Consider the following 20404-nt stretch of genomic DNA (forward strand, 5'->3'; position numbering starts at 1 on the left):
ATATCTAAATTTACAATATTGAAAATTTCATTAAGCATAACATTTCTGGCCTCTTTATATTTATTACAAGTGAAAAAATAATGATTAGTGTCTTCGAGCTTGCCACACGAACAGAGTGGACTATTAATAATATTACAACGAAAAAGATCACTATTTAGTACACAATTATGACGAAGTCTAGTATAAATAATATTAAAAAATCTGTCACCATAAGTAAAAAAATCAGGATTAGTTCGACAGGTAATATCATTTTGATTTATGATAGAAACATGTATTTTTTCTTTGAAAATGCGAATGGAGTCACTTTCACGGACATCCTTTGAAAGCGCATTCCATTCATTAACAACATTGGGAACAAATGAAGATTTATACAATTGTAAACGACATTTGGTATACTATAATTTTGTGCATTTCTTGTAAAATAATTGGATGCATTAACACGTTTATTTGGGAAAATGTCCATTACATAATTGGGTAAAAGGTTTCTATCAATTTTATACATGGTTTTCAGCCTGGACATTTTCCTTCTACTATCAAGTGTTTCCCGCCCTGTTTCGAAATAAAGAGAATCCCTAGAAGCGAAAATAGGTAATCCTGTGACGATTCTTGCTGCAATCAATTGTATTTGTTCTAACCTTTCGGAATCAGTGAAAGTGCACCCGCCCCATACATCAGATGCATATTCTAACTGAGGTCTTATAAATGAAGTATATAACAATGATAGTGACTTTCTATTCAGTTTGAATTTGAGTTTTTTCATTAGTCCCAATTTCTTTTGAGCATTTGCTATAATAGAGTTGATATAAACTGTCCATGAAAGATCCTCAGAAAAAATAACACCTAAATTTTTGTGAGAAGACACGAATTCCAATTCACGATCTTGAAATTTTAACAAGGGATTTACAGTATTTTTTTTATATTAAAATGAACTGCTTTTGTTTTTGAAGGATTGAAGTTCAAAAGCCATTTCTTAGACCAGATTTCCAGATTTAAAAGATCTTGATTTAGATTAAATTCTATATCTTGTACATTGATTGCAGCATGTTGTAAACTATTATCATCTGCAAAAAGTCTACAGAATGTTAACATATTATCTGCTATATCATTTACATAAATAAGAAATAGCAATGGCCCAAGGACAGAGCCTTGAGGCACTCCGGCATTCACAGGCTTTGTAGACGACAACACTTCTCGATACATAACTTTTTGCTTTCTATTAACAAGATAACTATTAAACCATTTAAACAGATTCCCTGTGATACCATAAGTATGGAGTTTAAACAATAAACCTTTATGCCAGACGCGGTCAAACGCTTTTGACAAGTCACAAAATATCATGCAACTTGATTGGCCTTGATCAATTGCTTTTAAAATATGATCATATGTTTCTATAAGCTGGTAAACAGTTGAGTGGCCAGGTAAAAATCCAGCTTGATATTTATAAAAAAGATTATTGTCATGAAAATAATTGTACACATGTTTGAAAATAATTCGCTCCATTATCTTTGATACACAACTTAACAAAGAAACAGGTCTATAATTTGACATTTGAGATGAATCACCTTTCTTATATAAAGGAAGAACATGGGATATTTTCCAGGAGCTTGGAAACGTACAATCTCTTAAAGAGCGATTAAATAATATACACAGAGGTTTAGCAATAGTATACATAGTACCTTTTAACATTTTATGACTTATATTATCTGGCCCCACGGCCTTGTTAACTTGAAGAATTGATACAATATCTATAACTTCTTGTTCTAAAATACATATATCAGAGATAGCATTATTGCATACAGAGTGAAATTTGGGTAATTTAGCTTCATTGTCATCTAAAAATGAAATAGAAGAAAAGTAATCATTCAGAACTTCAGCCTTTTCTGCATTGGAATAAGCTATCGATTGTTCACCCGTTTTCAAGGTAAATTGCAATGGAGGAATTTCAGTAGACATTTTAATATTAAAAACATTCTTTAATAGTCTCCAATAGAGTTTTGGATTATTTTTACTTGAATCTAATAAGCTGAGCTCCAAATTATTATAGTAGTTATTAATGGCATACTTTTTCATATTGTTTACTTTATTGCGTGATTTTTTAAACTTGTGCATATATAAAGCGTTATTTGATTTCATTGCAATTTTCCTTAAACGATTTCGTAAACCTATTTCTTTACGTAGAGCTGAGTCGAACCATGGTTTATCCTTTGGTCGTATAGTTATTAATTTTTCTGGAATGGATTCCCTAATATGAGAAAAAAATGTATGTGAAAAATTAACCGTAGCATTATGTACATTATCGGTCCTCATTATTAAAGTTTCCCAGTCGGTATTGGTAATAAGAGAATTAAGTCTGTCAAAATCAGCATTTTTATAAAGCCAAACTTTGCGCTTGTAAGCACAGTTAAGATTTAAATTAGTTTTGACACAAACATATGTAGCTTTGTGGTCACTAACGGAATGATCCACATTTAAAACACCCGACTCAAAAACTGGGATGTCACGTGTTACTAAAATTGGGTCGATGAGTGTGCTCGTGTTTTGTGTGACTCTTGTCGGTTCGGTGATTGTGTTTTCTAAAAAATGGCTAGAGAGTAAATCAAGGACTGAGTGAGTGTGTGGGATATTTAGAAAATCAACATTTAGATCACCAACTAAAATAATTTTATCAGAATCATCAGATGCTTTTTCCGTGGACCAGGATAAATTTCTCCAAAAGGTATTATCGCTATTTGGGGGCCGATATGTACAACAGAGCAAAATATTGCAGGTAGGGTCACTTATTTCAATCCATATACACTCAATGTTTGTTGGTTCTAGATCAGTACGTCTTTTCACTCGTAATGAGTTTGATACATATATGATAATGCCCCCACCAAAACTGTTCCTGTCTTTACGATAAATTGTATTAAAACCATCAATAAGCAAATTTTGGTCTGTAATGCATGAGTCTAACTGAGATTCTGTAAAACATAAAACATCAAAATCGGTAACTAAACTCAATAAACTATCTATTTTGTTTCTGATGCTTCGAATATTTAGGTGAAAAATATCTAATGTGTATTGAGTTCCAGTATTAGGTCCTGGATTTGTCTCAACATCCCCTGAAAGAATTAATAACATAAAAAGAATTTGAAAATAATAGCCAATAAACACAGAGTATTGAGTTAGACAACTTAAGCATATTTTACACAGGTTACCCCAATGGCAAACGTTTCGTTGTAAAAAGACTAATAGTTCTCTTATTAAGAAAATGCTTATATTCCACAATCTTTGAGTACACCTTATACGACAATAGAATAATCCAATCGCGGCTCGGTATTGTTCAATTGAGTTACCCGCCATTAAATGGCATATTGATCAATGATATCACTTCTAAGAGAGAGCACTGCGATTCGAATGCCAGGTGTGAATGACATGCTAAGATTCATGACCTTGGTTGCGTAACATCAAAGCAAGAATAAAAACAGTAAACAGTGAGACGAGGAGAGTAAATGCGCAAGCACATTGCTGCATGAAAAACTAAAAAGGAACAATGAAACAAAAACAAAAAGTGCAGAAAAAACATAGTGGCGTTTAAATAGTTGCGGTGTTGATCAAAAGATCACTGGTTTGGAAGTCGGAAAAAGGGGTAAATAAACAAAGATGCTATGAATACAAACGAAATTGCAGCAATAATTATTAATTATAACTCAATTGTAGTCATTTAAGACAAAATATTATCATTATATAATAAACATATATTTTCAATAGTATGGAATACAAAATATTATCACTATATAATAAACATATATTTTCAGTAGTATGGAATACTACACTGAGTTTAGATATGAGCTAGTTCGTGGTCAGATGACATCGGCGCAATCTTAGTAAAGATTAATAAAGATTAATAGTCAAATTCTGGTCTCGGGATGTCATTGAAGGAGCGGATCATATGTTTAGGTCCATTTTCTTCGAATCGCGCAATAATGCGGCCGTCATTCGTCCAGAATGAATGAATTGATCCTCCACGTTTTGCCTTTGTAAGATCTTGAATAAGGCTTTGGCGAAAGCGCGTAAGATCCTCTGTGAGGAATATAGAAGTGTTTTTCAGTTGCTTTTTTTGGAAAACACTTTGTTCTTCACCTTCCAGTTTTTGAAACGGCATATGATTTGGATGTTACCGTTTCTATTCGGCTTGCCTATGGGGTGCGAACGAAATATATCCTCTTCAGTCAATTGGATCCCTAGTTTGTCCTTGCACAGGTCGATGATCATACAATCAGTGTCAAGGGTTCCAGTATGTACGGGACAGTTATAAAAACGTAGCGAGTTACGTCGACCGTACTGTGCTAGGTCGTCTACTGACTCCTCCAAACACCATATTTGTTTCTGAAGATTTGTTTTTGTTTCCTCAGCCTTTTCTAATGATTTCTTAAGATCAGTGATTTCTTTAGCTTGTTCCTGAATAGTGGAATTTAGCTTTTGAAAAACAGATTGGACTGCCATTTCTATAGAGGGGGCGATTGCAGTTGCCAACACGGGTACAAGTTGTTCTATGAGGCTTGGGTCACACATAGATTTAAAGATGAGTTCTGGTAAACTGTAGGTTTGACCCTCAGCTTGAATGATGGGTTGCTGAATATTAGTGTTGACAGTTTGTAATTTTGATGGACTAACGGGCTGAGCTGCTGAGGATCGTACAGGCTGATCTGAGGGGGGGAGGGATGACTGTAGAGCCGGTTTTGTCTTCCATTTTTAATTCCGCTAGTTGATTATAAGTATTGTCAATTAAGTTTAATTCTGGCAATGATGAGGACAGGAATCGTCTGCGAGTGACCTTTGTTGGATTTTCTTTTGGACTGGTATATTTACGTTTTTTATCGTTGTTGCTTTTTTTGTCCTTACTCGGCATGAGTACTTTTCACAGAACAATAACAATGGCAACTGTTTTACTATTTTAAATGTTGGATCAATTATTTGGGGTTTTGATTTCTTCACACAATGTTCACTTTCTACTGGTTAACACATTAATCTTAGATATTGAATATAACACGCAGAAATACACACATACCCTCTTTTTCTGTCTTCCGATACGACTCTACATAGTGCTTGACGCCATCTTTACATACTAGTATATAGCAATAAGCACTAAGCACCACCATCCCAACTTCCAACCACAAACACTTTAAAAAACCCATTGTCAACACAGGTCCTTGAGCACATTTTGCAACAAACGGATGTTTGAGATATGAGAGAGTGTACAGTGATCGGTTGCAATGGTCTGCCTTTTACCCTTGTGACAACAAGAATCATTGGTAATTTTATGATGAAAGGTGGAGGGTGTTTAAAGAATGATTTTAATACAAATGAATTAAAAATATACATATTTGTTTCTGTTAACGAAATCGTTTTACATGTTTGATAATGAAAAAAATATGTATATATATTGGCAGAGAATACATTTGTCTGCCCAGACTGTACAATGGAATAGTTGGATGAGGCAGATTTCGAGGAACATCGAATTAATTACGATCTTGCTAGCAAGGAAGCAACAAACAAATGCAGAAAATACAACAATATTGTGATGATACCTGGTAATCACAAAACTTCTTGATTTAAAAGTATATCTATTAAGTAATAATTAGTCGTATTAACGTATGTCTAATTATGAATTGTTTTGAAGGACTAAGCCAATGCGAAATAAATAAAACTAAGGTTCTTTTCCGCCTGCTATGGGACATTGCTCTTGTGGATCTTGCTAAACTCCTTGGTTTCAATAGTTCAAAGGAACAGGTCTTCTGCAAGAGCGCCACTGGTACATGTAATTAGTTTTCCAAATACAATTACCATAAGATAAGATAGAAATATATCATTGCCACACTTTACATAAATAAATTATGATTATATCTATAAATGTAATTCCTATTATTATTCAATATATATATCATCATAAAAGCTGGCAAATTCTTTCCATATTCATGGAAGCTATGGCATCCGAATTATTGGTGTCATATGTAAAGTCTCATTACTTGTCTTTTACCAGTGGTGCTTGGGTGTTCGTAACCCTAACAAATTTATGGCTGAGGTAGTCTTTACTTATTGCCTCACCCTCCATGTATTCAGAGCTGGGGTCAGGCGAAACAATTAACGTGCTATCAATGCCGCCAAAACAAAGTTTTCGCCCCTCTTCTTTGGCCGTAACATGCCGATATACATGGAGACATATATAAGAGACTCGTTTCTTCGTATTCAATGTCCCGACAAACTTAGAAAGTTTCTTGAAGACAATGAGTCTTCCAGTGTGTCTGGTAACGAGTCAAAGGGGGAAGGGGGGGGGGATTTTTTTTAAGAGGCAAAGAACAAAAGAACCAAAATGTGGATACCGAGTGGGGTTCCAGACAACAACAAGTGGCTTAATGTCTGTAGGTGTATAGACAAATTGGAAAAGGTAAATAAGAAAAAGGAAAAAATAAAGATTTCATTTTTTATTTTTTTGTTTTCATACTAGCAATGTGGAAAGGGCATTTCCAACCAATTCTGCTGACTGGGGCCTTAGATGTCACTGTGATTCCAATGCATAATGCATGGACCCAGTACTCACATGTCTGCTTCACTCTCCCAAGATTACAGACATGTGAGCACCCCATCCACATAGCTGCAGGACTGTAGCTCCCGGTCTGAAAAAATTCGGATGGACGACCTGGGAGCTACAGTGCCTCCCATAGTAAAAAACTGCAATTTACGGCGCACAAAAAAATGCGCTAGGTTTTGACTGATTAATCTCATCTACGATCACATTCTGTACAAATATTTAATCCCAAAAAATCCCTCGGACATTTTACTACAGATATTGTCACTTCACTTGCCTCTGATATTCTTTTAAACACCATCCCCAGCCCTGTCAATTAAAAGTGGTGCATGTTTGTTTACATTTAAAAATGGCGACTCTCGATCTCGACGTAAATTAACATACTTCATTTTCCGAGGTCGGTTATCATGTTTAAGAGAAGGTCTGAGGCAAGTAAAATGATGATATCAGTAGTAAATTTGCTGAAGAATTTTATGGTTCTAATTATTTTTACAGAATTTGTGTGAAAATAAGGTTAATAAGTCCAAACTTAGCGCAATTTTTTTGCGCCGTAAATTGCAGTTTTTTACTATGGGAGGCACTGTAGCTCCCAGGTCGTCCATCCGAATTTTTTCAGACCGGGAGCTACAGTCCTGCAGCTACCCATCCACATAGCTTTTGTTTCTCGTCTACCTTCTCCACATACTCTACAAAGGGTAGAGTCTAACTCTGGAGAAGGACCACTTTGTTGTCTGTGTTTCCACCGAGGTCTTCTTCTTTGGAGAAAAAGAAAAGGAGGGCCCTCGTATGTCGTCACCATCCTCATGGGTTGCCGCTTCCTCTTCTTTTTCCGGGCGACGTAAATTTTCCTGATATGTACATTTATTTAATTAAATATTCTATCCAAATTTATTAAACCTTAATTGTTTGAAATTAGAAACAATTTTACATTAATTTTAGCATATCGAACTCTACTGATGGGGACTTGTAGACATACTCAGTCCCACCAGCGCTCTTCAGGTATAGCAGGCAATCTGCCCCACTGACCTGCGAAATTTCCCTGGCCTACAAGAAAAAAAGATTTGGAATACATAGATACATAACTCAAACGATTATGAGCATCTTACAGGGATGGGTGAATGAAAGATAATGTTCAATCAATTTAATCAAGAAGTAAAATTTAAGCCTATAAAATTTTCATATGTTAAGAGAAGATCCAGGTATATTTAAGAAGATGATAATTGAGAGCATTAAAGTATACTATTACTTTCAACGTTATTCATATTGAAAAGCAGGCATGTAGTATTGTTGATGAAAGGGGACAGACTCATCCAAAGAAAATTGACAAACTTCAAACTTCTCAAAATCATGAAAATCCTTATCCAGAGGTTTGAGGGGGTAGCATAGTGTACTTATAACTTTAATTTAAGAAAAAAAAGTTTGTTGCGAAAAAAAAAATTAGGGGAGGGGCAGTCCCCTTCCTGCCCTCCCCCCAATGCTACATGCCTGGAAAGTGACCTCTAATTACTTATTTGTCTTGATATATTTTTACATTATGATTTTTAGGCTAGCAGTAATGTTTGTGCAGCTCTCTGTATGTGTGAACTGGATCCAGACTATTCGTACACGTACGACATCGACATCGACTTTGATATTTTCAGTGTTCGTCTGCTGATAAGACGATCAGGCTATTTGGCAGATTCACATGAGTCAAAGAAACACACAACGTTACAGGGGAAAGTTTTAGAGGAATCGGTGATTAACTTTGACGAGATGTGTTATCAAAACAAATCAGAGTTTTTAGAATTTTGCACAACACACAAATTGCAGGAACGAAAGAAATTTCTTATTCCCTGAAGACAAAGACAATTTTTATTCCATAGAAAAAAAAAACCAAAATCCTAATAAATTAAACTTATTACTGATAAATTGGATCAGTTAGATGAATGTTTTAATGCAAAATGGATAACTGTGAAAAAAAAGAAAAAAAAAACCTGAAATCGTTAAATTTTACAAAGATTTGCATGTACAAAATGATTCACTGTTCTTGTACTTAATCTATGTTCAAGCAAACCAATTGACAATGCTATAGGATGAAAAAATAACAATAACAAACCGTGAACCATCTCAAAAATCCATAAAAGGAAATATAAATTCAAAGCAGAACAACACGGATCTCCAAATAGATAGAGGTAGGAACAGACGCCTAGGAGGAGTGAGCATCCTCTGCTGACCGGTCACACCCGTCGTGTGCTCCTTGTCATAATCGGGGGAAAAAATCGGAAAAGTCTGTAGACAATGAGGTGATTAATTATGGTCTAACAATTAGTATGAAAAATGTCAGTCAGCATGCGACCCAGTGGAGGATTGTATTTGCTGACAAGGTCGTTGTATCGACCATAGAACTAATGAAAATATGACTTCAAGTGAGACTGTTGATAGTCCTGTTTGATCAACTTGTTTGTCAGTACTAGCTTGCTTCGCATTAGAAAATGTTAATACGAAGAGCTAGCCCTTGCTTATCGAATCAACTGAGAGACAAAACATCAAAAGTTTAATCATTGAACTGTGATATATTAAACTATTCTTTTTTACATCTGTGATACATAATTTTAATTTATTATATTGATATACTTTTTCCAGAAATGTGCATTTCCTCTTGAAAAATGACTGACAGATTTATGACTTCCGACATGTGCCTTCACCTCCTTTCTGTGTTTTCCCAAAGCAACGTTTGTCACGTTGCTTGTTTTGCCGTTTCTTTTCTATTAAGACAAAAAAAATTAATTGATGAGAGAGAGAGAGAGAGGGCGGGGGTGAGGGACAGACTGACCATCGAAAGTGTCACTAATTAAGTAAATGTGTGGACATAGAATTTCGTGCAATTAACATTGTTTAAAAACTGCCAAAAATCGTTACCCCCAACCCCCCTCCCCCCTTTTTAACATTTCTTTTATCAAGCGACCAGTTCTCTTTCTTTATTAATGAGTTGTCGGTCTTTGCCAACCAGTTACCGTTCTTTCATTATGAGTTATCGTTCTTTAATATTCCGCTATAAAATACATTTTATTACTCTGCTTAATTTCATATTAACTTCATAGATATATAATATAAAATATTAATTCATACATAACATTTTAAACATTGTTTTTATGGTGTATGTTGAAATTGTGACAAAAAGCAAAAGAGATAAAAAAAAATGTTTTATTTCACTGCTATGGCGCTCCATACATATTTTGCTTCGACAACAAAACCAAAGATTAAACCTATGTTCTGATTGGATGATTTGATTGCGCGAGAATTAGATGCTTTAAAGATGGCTACAGGAGAATGCTTGTCGACCATGTAATGGAAAAAAATATGAAAGTTTCCCAATTATCAACAAAACACAACATATTTGTAGAAGTATTTCATTTATGCATGGTGGTTCTATCATATATTGTTGATTACTTTCTCCATTAGTGATGGAATACAAGTATGCAAAGTCAAAAAACAGTCAGAGTAAAACAGGCAACGACATCGTGCGCAAAGTCGAACTGTCTTCACTGTTAGGAAAAAAGCGTACGGTATATCCCGCTCAGGATATTTACATATAGCTCATTTGGGTAATAATAGCCTAGCTGGGATATTATATCCCGTTTGGGAGATTGTTCCCAACCTGTGTAAGGAATGACTTAAAGCATCTGGTCCACCAGAGCCTCGCCCGACATGTCGTGGTCACTCTACATGATTTTAAACGTGTTTCAAGCTCTACCTGTCGTGTTAAACTAACTTTAACATGCTACAAAAAAGAAAACCGGTTCTATTGAACCGCATGACTGAACATACCTGTAAAAGTATTCGAATTGAAAACTTTATATTTCCGGAATACATTCATTACAATTACCAAGTAGAAATTGATTTCAGTCCAATTTGTTCCTCAAACGGAAAAAATCTTATTTATATCAACAAACTTCTATCAATAGAAAATTCAAATGCTAGCTATTTGCAGCTTGTTATCTGCTAACTAATACATGTACGTATATAGAATAATGTCACAAATAATCAAAGTATGTAACGGTCATTTATTAACCAATGACTAGAAACATCAACAAATATACATAATATAATAATACCTGGAGATTAATTAGCTAGGCTAAAACATAATTTAAACTAAAAGTACACACTGACTAATTGATTGAAAAGATCACATGACACAAAGTAGCCCAGCCGATTATAAAGTAAAACATATGAAAAACTAATCAATACTAATATACAGCAAAAAGGTCTTGCTTATAAATTAAGATATCTGGAATGACGTCACAATTGATTGGTTAATTATCACATTAGCTGGTCCGTTTATGGGGTACTCCGAGGTGTTAATAACATTTTAGGGAAATCAATAATACAAATGGTAAACCTCTAAATTGTTAGTTTTTCTCTTTCAATTCCTACTAACTATTCTTGGACTTTCAGTAGGTTTCCGCCATATATGTCCTAAATAATTCAAAATTTAAGATATTCAATGTATAATGAAGGGATATTGACCAATTTTGAATCATTTTAAAATAGTTAAATATTTATTACTAGATAACCGTGAAAGTGAAATGAAACAAATTCACATGACAGACAACATGTAGGAAGCCGGTCATTTTGCACCTTAATCTTTTTTAAAGACTTATCTCCCCTTGATGGAAAAAGGAAAATTTTAATTTTGTCAAAATATCTACGGTAAATGATTAATTTTATTTCATATTTTAATAAAAAGAAAGTTTATGCATGTATTAACCAAGAGAGTTTTACGAATTATAAGTTACTTTTTACAATATCTTAATTACACATTCGTTGACTTTAGACTTCAATGCAAAATTCAAGGAAGAATTAGTTGGACCATAATTAAAATTTTGAAAATTCCTTTGGTGGACTATTTTTATTTGATAACACCTTCAAAATGATATCATGATTAAGAATATCGAACCATTCATTTATTAGGTACAAAATGTGGTCGTTATACATCGAATACCTTAATTCGTGAATATAAACTATTTTTCATGAGAGAAAATAACAACATTGAAAATAGCTAACCACACAAAACGGCAAAATTAAGTGCTTCGACAGTTATTGATATGTTTTTTCAAATAAACAATGTAAAATGAATCTTGTAAAATTTACACGCCGTTACGTATATCTAATTGGCAAGAGTTAGTCATAATTTCATCAAAATCAACCTCATGTGATGGACCTGGATTCTCGATTTCACAGGGAGACGATTCCTCATCATGTCCCATATAGATCTATGCCCCCCGGGTATTCCATCTATTGGCGTATTCCCGATTATCTCAATAACCGTCTCCTCAAAGGCTGTTAGATCACCGGCGCGGGTGGCAGACCTCCTCCACTTTTCCTCCGTTCACCGGGATATGAAGTTGGTTGGTCACTTGATCAAATCCTGTGAAGCCCGAAGGGTTTCTCAGTAGATTTGATCACGTACCAAATACCTCAATTTAAGACGTATTAACTTATGACATGTCTGAGATAGCCTCGGTTTACATCCTATGATATATCTTAGACATGTCTTAGAACATATCTTAAGACATTGCCCAAGAGTCTTAAGAAGTTTAGGAAATCACAATTTCATTCTATGAAAAAGACCAACGAAATTAAAATCCAAATGATAAAGTTCGAAAAAATTTTGTAGTAGTGGAATTAATCCGGGTTATTCCCACTCCACTTCTCTTGAAGCAGCGCTGTGATAATATTGAAATGATGGATGAACATAGACCATACCATTAATATATTTCATTTCATAACAGCATACACTTTGCACATTTTATGATCATGTCAAGAGCTGATAATAGTTTGTCCATGTATCTTTATAATGAAATACGTGATAACATGTTCTTATGTGCATATATCAGAAGTCCTTGAACAGAAACAAACCATGAGAGCAATACACATGAACATTGTCAGTGCATTTGGCTTCTCCTATAACTTTCTTACCTTATCATTGAATTTTTGATCCCAATGTAACTTTAGTCTTTATCAGCTTGGTTTATCGGCAGGGCATATTATCATTTAACTCTTGTGTTGGTCTTTGTAGAACAGCTTAGACATGGTTGTGCATTTGATTTTAGTATTGACCTTTGCTTCAATGAACATCGCTGGTAAGAAATAATTTCAATTATTTAGTACAATGGGTGAAAAATGTGGATTTCCAATTTGGACAACTTACCGGAAATCACTTGAAAACTTGATATTTTTATAAGATATATCCCACTGGGTAACCATACTGGACCATACTTAGATCTTTACGAAATAGTTGGTGTTTGAACTAAGTATATGATTGTTTTTTAATTTTAGCAGTTATACTTGCATATTAAGGAGGTTGGAACCTGAAATAATAGTAATGTCAATCATCCGAAAACCATTTGGATATGAAGATGGAGACCTAAAATGTTCATTTATTTTATTTGTGATCCATATCACATTCCATTGTTTGGAAATATACTGGGCCCCAAAGAGAAATGATAATTTTCCTGAATGTTTTGCTTAAATTTGACATGAAAATTGATAATTTCAAGAAATCAAACAAATATTGATAGATTGAACTATTATTCAGCTAGATTTTAATACGGTATGAAGCTGAACACATGTAGTGACTTTAAAAGTAAAATCTAAGTCAAGATTTAAAAAATCTTGCTTTACTTGTGGCTTCAAAGGCCAGTACATAATAAACACAACAACAGATGTTACAAAATTTTGGAGTAATCAAATAATAACGCAATTAAAAAAATAATATTATAGTAATGTCATCTTTCCAAAACTTTGCATACAATTAGTCATACATTTAATGTATCATTTAAAAGTAAAACAAGTAGAGGTCATTTCTAAAATAAATTGAGATATAGCATGAAATAAGCTATTTTAGGCCAAATTGGAGTTATTTTGATTTAACTTCTATGAAATATAAGCTATATAATATGCCAAAATATATCGATAGAAATATCGAAATATGGAATAAATATGTTTTTAGAACATCATGAATATTTCGTAATACACAAACTATATAGAAGTTTGGTCTGCGCTGAAAATTAGGAAGCTAAGGTAACAGGACTCTAAAACTAGTGAGTTATGAAAATTGTTCAGTTGAGTCATTTTCATCTTGAAAACCTTCCGCGACAAAATATAGTCCTTTACTAAACTCCATAAAAAATACTTTTTTAAAAACAATTTTATTCAGTAGAGTTTATTTGGCATTGTAAAATATAAATATACTACTAGAATTAATATGTTATGCAGGATTTTCAGACTAGACGTGACCCAATATGGCTACCCAAAACCTAAGGAGCGAACCTCTTTAAAGCCGCTATAATATAAAATTGTTGTAATACTCTCTCTCTCTCTCTCTCTCTCTCTCTCTCTCTCTCTCTCTCTCTCTCTCTCAAGCATAATATTTACATTTGCAATATGCTTCCTTATATCATATGTTCTATAGAATATCAAAATCTTCAATTTTGTGAGAAAGTTTCTGTGACGTCACAATGATAACTGCACGCGCTTATCGCTTGACGGTTGCAATATTGTAAAGATTAAAACACCGTTACATTAATGATTCTGAACTATTTGCTATTCTCAAACTTGAACATAAGTAATAAACAGCAATGCTAAAAAGTTCACCAGGATATGAACTTGGTTGGTACGTGATCAGATCTTCTGAGAAGCCCTTCGGGGAGCACATGATTTGATCACGTGACCAACCAAGTTCATATCCCAGTGAACTTTTTAAATTGCTGTTTAGTTCAAGAGGAGACCCCTTCAGATATGATTGATAGACGCAATATAATAGTTTAAAGTGTTGCATTTATGAAATGTGCCTTTTCATTTACCGACAATTGAATACATGTACACTATATTTGTTTTCAATTTCGTAAATTACCCAAACGTTTTGTAGATACATCAGAAAAGCGATTTTTAAGTAAGTATATATTTATCATATTCCATGTCAAATCCATATAAAATCGATTTCATTCATATTTCATTCGAATTCATCATTATTATGTGCTTTGAATACGAAAGCCTACATGTATAAGCTACATTTATGCGGTGTTAAAACTTTTATTTAAAAAAGTGCAATAATTGCGAAAAGGATGTAAGGGTAGCATGACGGAACGATAAATTTCATTCTTATAAAATGTAATTTAAAGCATAAGAATGGGTCTAATTCAAAAGTCTTTAAATAAAGATTATAATAAATGAAACAAATAAAAAATCACAGTATTCGTTAGAAACAAACTACGCTATCAACCATTTTTTTGCCAGATCTTTCACATGATATATTGATCAGCGTCATTCGAATCCAACATTCATCACTTTAAAAAATCAAGATTTGCATTATTTATAGATATTTATTAGATCTTATCTCACACTTGTGTAAATACGTTGTTAGTGCCTCAATAAACCAATAAGCCGATGTTGTTTTATATATCCTGTGCAGTTCCAATACCTATTTTCCAAGAGACTTGGTCATCTTGGAGTTCGTGTTCAGCGTCATGTGGGGACACTGGCGAACGACACAGAACTCGCGGATGTCACACCATTCTTGGAGTTGTACATTGGTCCAAGTGTGGAACAGGGGGTGAAGAAAAAGAGGCTTGTGTTGGTTCTTGCCCACATACCACAGGAAAAACGACGGCGTTATTAGGTACTAATGTTAAAAAAAATATCAATTGAAGATATTGTCGATGTAAGCCACCATGTTGTCGTCTTTATACTACTACAAGTATGGATGGAACCTTTCACAGAAACCTTGATGGCGTACACGGGACTCTTCACATACACAATGATATAGTTTCGTTTTATTCCATGGCAAAATGATTAATCATTTTTCAAGATTGGTAAATTATACCTTATCAAGCATGAAATCCTTTGAGAATTGATACAATTTAAGGTTGCAAACTCGAAAACTTCTGTTTCGGTTAAATCTTATTTAGGGAATACATTTCTTTTAAAGACTAGTTTATTAGTTAAAGAAAGAACCCAGGGGTTAGAAAAATATAATTAATGTCATTAATTGGCAAAATCAATGAAGTTGCATTACATATGTATATCTGTGATGTTATATTTTATTTGCATGTAAGAGTGTCGTTGTTAATTGCAGTGTATATTCAAATTGTTGGTCAGAATCTCATTCACAATGACGTTATCAATACTCGAAAACTAAAGATTATTTCAAACGTCCAATCAAGTTAATGATAAAACTATTATGAATACTACAACAGACGTGGCTATAGAACGAGTGTAGGAGACACGTTAAAATCCTGTTGACTATTTTTGGATTCGTCGCGGAATTAAGTTTTAAACTGAAAAAAAAACGTACACAGTATTTATTGTTTTTAATTTTGAACTATGTATATAACGCCAAAAATAAATTTCTGAATCAATTTAGGCACATGGAGCCCATGGGGTCTATTTTCTCCCTGTGACAAGACCTGTGGGGGCGGTATACAAATCAGACATAGGACCTGTGGCTCTGGTCCCTGTATAGGAGACTCTCTGGAGTCAGCCGCCTGTAATGTCCACCCATGTCCGGGTAAGACATTTCATTTTATGATTTTTTGTCTTTGAGAATTGAATAATTGAAAACAATTTGATTTTGTATTTGCAGGAACTGTTAAGGGTCCTCAACATATTTTGGTTAAGTTACGCATACAATGTACCAGCCTAAACTTTTTTTTTATTTCGTAAAGATACTGAATTCTAGCATAATTACTTCTTGAGAAAAAAGGTTTGTTATTTTGGAGGAAAAACCAACTTTCAAAAATTAATCACTTTTTATGAAAGCAAAGGTCTCTGTCGTTAAACGACTGAAGTTGTATCCACTACGTGCCACAAATACAGATCTCCACATTCGGCAATTTAAGCAATTTTTACAACGGGTTGAAATTGCCAAATTGTGACGTTTTGTCATAAAAGTAACTAAAAGTACGGGTGTTGAGGTATCTTTATCCGATGACTGTGGTTTTTTTTTATATTTAATAATTTGCAATGCTTGCAAATATTATTTATGTAGTTCCAAATAAAGTTTATCAACGACAAGTTTAAAAAATAAATGCTTCAAGGTACTCATTTTTAAACATTTACATTTGCAAATATGCTTCCTTATATAAACCTAAAGAATAGCGAAAACGTTCAAAGTGTGGACTTTATCATGACGTCAGAATGATTGTATTTTGACGGGAAAAAAACCCACCGTTATATTTATGATTCTTAACCATTTGCCTTTCTCAAATATTCTCTAAAATATAAGTAATAAAAGGCAATTTTAAAAACTCACTGGGATATGAACTTCGTTGAAGCATGATCAAAGAATTTGATCACGTGACAATCAAGTTCATGTCCCGCTGAACTACCGCTATACCAATGACTGGTGTATTTCTCACAGGCAGCTGTTATATTTTCGTTCAAGAATCAAATCATTTGCATTGATTGTAATATTTAATTCTTTTATTTTCATGCGTTTAGTTCAATCAACCCCTGCTGTCAGCACCATACAACCAGTAACAACCGCAGGGACCAAAGCCCCACAGTGGGCATCGGTCACCACAACGAGGAAGGCAACCACCACACACAAAAAATTCATAACGCTACGATCCAATAAATGATTGCCTGGCACAATGCCATGGTACAATAATCAATGATTTCTTGAATATTATTCTATTCAAAAACTAAGACAAATCAAACGTTTTTGTAATGATATTTACTTATACTAGAGTGTTAATCAAAAACCAAAAGTTTCATCACCGATGTGTTATGATAATGAAAAAGAATAAACTTTAATTACTAGAATATGAGTACAAATTATTTTTAAATAATCCATTTTAAAAGAGCAGGACTACAATGCAGTACATGACAAATTATTTGGAACGACATGCCATCCTATAGAGAACAATGAACATGGCCTATGAAGGATTCTATATAATTTCCTACAGAGTTTCGACGGATAATACGACTTGATAAACTATCATTATGGATCTACCTACATGTTTTACGCGCACAGATTGTTAATATATGATAAACGATCGATTTCTTTGGATCCGCGCCTATATAATCCTCTATAGAATGTTCTCATCGCGCTCTTCGCATCATCGCAGCGGTATATTGAGCAAGACAAGACAAGCCTGTATTGAACTGTGCAAGCGCACAAGATCTTTGGCAGATTGTTAGTCATATCTATGTATATAAAGGAGCGGGGATAAGTATCTAGGACTAATTTTGGAGCTTAAGATAGTTACGCCCCGCTTATGTGATTACTTTTCTATTGTCAGTTTAAAGGATGGCAAGGAGGTTAGGTACAGGCCCGGTAGGTATTCATCTTTACATTTTTAAGTTTAATTTTTTTACTCAATATTTATGTACGTAAATATCAGAAGTTTTTGAGAAAAAGGTAAAGTCGTGGAAACCTATGATTATTTAATCAATAGTAAGTTTAACAGTGTAATTATTTTGAAATTTTGATTTTATAATTTTACTTCGATGTACAAGATTGAATTGATTCTATAGAATTGGCATCAATGTCATTACGCACCAGCCACAAGCTAATTTATAGAATTAATGATTATCATGAAACTTAGTACAAATAATAGTTTACTTCGCCTTTTTTTAGGTGGGGTGTGGGGTTGAGGGGAAATTTCATTTCCATTAATTATGAATTATGAGATTAACCCCCCCCCCCTTTCTCCCCCTTATTAATACGATATCTCCGTAGTCTATGACGAACATATTTATTTAACGTGATTTCAATATGGAACATTTGTTTACTGGCTCAGAATCCCAGACTTGCACTGAATGTACATAAACACAGACATTCGAAGAATGCAGCTCAGCATTGGCCAATTCCCAATATATTCTCCCCTACCATCGCTACTGCTAAGAATCTTCAATGACAAAGCGTGTCGGTGCTTTGGGTAATTGTTCACTACTTTCGAGAGTTTCTGGAACAAATCCTATTTTTATTAAGATAGCTAGTCGAGGTTTATGTAAACGTTTATTCAGCGGCTCATCTTCCATCAGCAGCTAAACATAATATGCCTTATTAAATATTGGCAGATTCGTTTAAAGAAAGTAACATCTGTTGTGAGAGTTCATTGTTGTGAGATGTCTGGTTTTCTTCATCGAGATTCGGTAGTGAATGCAAGTGTAGTAAAGTCGAACATTTTGTTCATGGAAAATGTTTTTCTGATTATTGATACACAGAGTACATTGATACATGTACATGTATATTTGACTTTTTATCTTACACTAAAAGTCAAATCTTGTCAGACGTTTAGTACGTATTTTTAAAAATCCCCAGCTTGCATTTGCGTGGAATTCGCTTACTTACAACATACATTTAAAAGCGAGAGTAATACCTTGAAATTTTGTTAACAATAACATGTAAATGATTAGCCTTAAGAAAATCACATATTTATTTGTTTAATATGAATTTCAAATCTAAACAAAACGACCATCAAAATACATGTACATCATGTATGCTTGTAGGGAATTGATTATATCATTATATTTTTCACCTAATCAGACTTCGGGCGTCGAAGTAGACGACAACTGCATCCAGTCGTACATTAAACTCCAGCTTCAGCACTCATCTCAATTCATCATCTACCGGCTGTCGGACGACAAAAAACGCATCATTGTCGATAAAATCGGACCAGTTGGTAAGTGGGGAAATCGTCTGTGAAATATCCGGGATACACTAATTAAAATCTGGAACATGAACAGTCCTCTGTTCTAAAAAATTACGGCTGTTTTTTTCTTTTTTCTTTTTTTATTGTTTTGTTAGGGTGTACCTATGATAATTTTGTGTCAGAGCTTCAGAATGCTGGATCTAAGGGAGAGGGTCGGTACGGGGTGTTCGATTTCAATTACACCGTCAAAGAAAGAATAGTAAACAAAATCGTGTTCTTTCTATGGTAAGTGGCCTTTATCATTTAATCTTTTTACATGTAAATACGTGAATTAGAAATTCATTATGATTATTAATGTCAAATTAAATTTTGATATATTTTCCTGACAGGATTCCAGATACAATACAAGTGAAGCAGCGGATGTTATACAGTAGTAGTGTGCGCGCATTAAAAACGAGACTTCCCGGAATTCACATAGAAATGCAGTGTAATGACGATTCCGATTTAGCACAATCCAATCTTCTACAGCGCTGTTTAGAACGGGGATATGATTAGATTTTAGGACAAACTCATATGAATCACAAAGATATAGAACATCGAAATACATCAAATGGCTTTCATTTATAACGGCTACAATAAATATTTTCGCGATTTGGTTTTTATTTATTGTGGCGTTTTTGCCCAGCCCTGTGTACAACGCATGCCAACAACATATGGTGTAGATTTGGTTAACATGGAAATCCTCAAGCAATAGTGTTTTCATATATCTGTTATGCGAGGCATCCTTCCTGTGAATGATGCAATGGTGCGATGACAAGTGATAGTGAAGCTAAGAATCTGATAAAGAGGCTACATATTTACAACACAGTGATAAGGGGAGCGTATCTGATCCACTGCCAAACAAGCCTGTGAATACTCGTAACACTTCTTGTGGCACTGAGAGATGACAAATATTGCTTTACTTTATTTATTAAAACACTGATATGACGTTTTCCTTTTCTCTTGCAGTCAGAATGTTTACGTTTGGCAGTCAGATATTTTTGAGCAAAACGTCATTCTGATATCACACTTATATAAAACTGTACTCTTAAATATCAGACCGTTTCAAGTTAATTAACAACTCAACTAATCAAATTGAATTGCAGTTGTTGTACATTATTACGCTCGTAAACTTCTGCATGAAAAACATAATTATTTA

The 20404-nt window shown here is 34.0% G+C and overlaps 2 protein-coding genes across 2 annotated transcripts; both read left to right on the plus strand.

Moving 5' to 3' along the window:
• The first annotated feature begins 12572 nt into the window (after nt 1-12572).
• On the plus strand, nt 12573-17371 carry LOC105336977 (ectin). The gene is made up of 5 exons (XM_011441505.4): nt 12573-12690; nt 14478-14501; nt 15021-15227; nt 15972-16115; nt 17048-17371. Exons 1-5 carry the CDS (start codon nt 12639-12641, stop codon nt 17185-17187), a joined length of 567 nt encoding a protein of 188 aa, XP_011439807.3. The 5' UTR covers nt 12573-12638; the 3' UTR covers nt 17188-17371.
• A 311-nt stretch (nt 17372-17682) lies between these two features.
• On the plus strand, nt 17683-20197 carry LOC105336976 (actophorin). The gene is made up of 4 exons (XM_011441504.4): nt 17683-17885; nt 19101-19236; nt 19362-19491; nt 19596-20197. The coding sequence occupies exons 1-4, from the start codon at nt 17859-17861 to the stop codon at nt 19759-19761; spliced, it is 459 nt and encodes a 152-aa protein (XP_011439806.1). The 5' UTR covers nt 17683-17858; the 3' UTR covers nt 19762-20197.
• Nucleotides 20198-20404: the final 207 nt, after the last annotated feature.

Source organism: Magallana gigas, chromosome 6, assembly GCF_963853765.1.
Source record: "Magallana gigas chromosome 6, xbMagGiga1.1, whole genome shotgun sequence".
Classification (NCBI taxonomy): domain Eukaryota; kingdom Metazoa; phylum Mollusca; class Bivalvia; order Ostreida; family Ostreidae; genus Magallana; species Magallana gigas.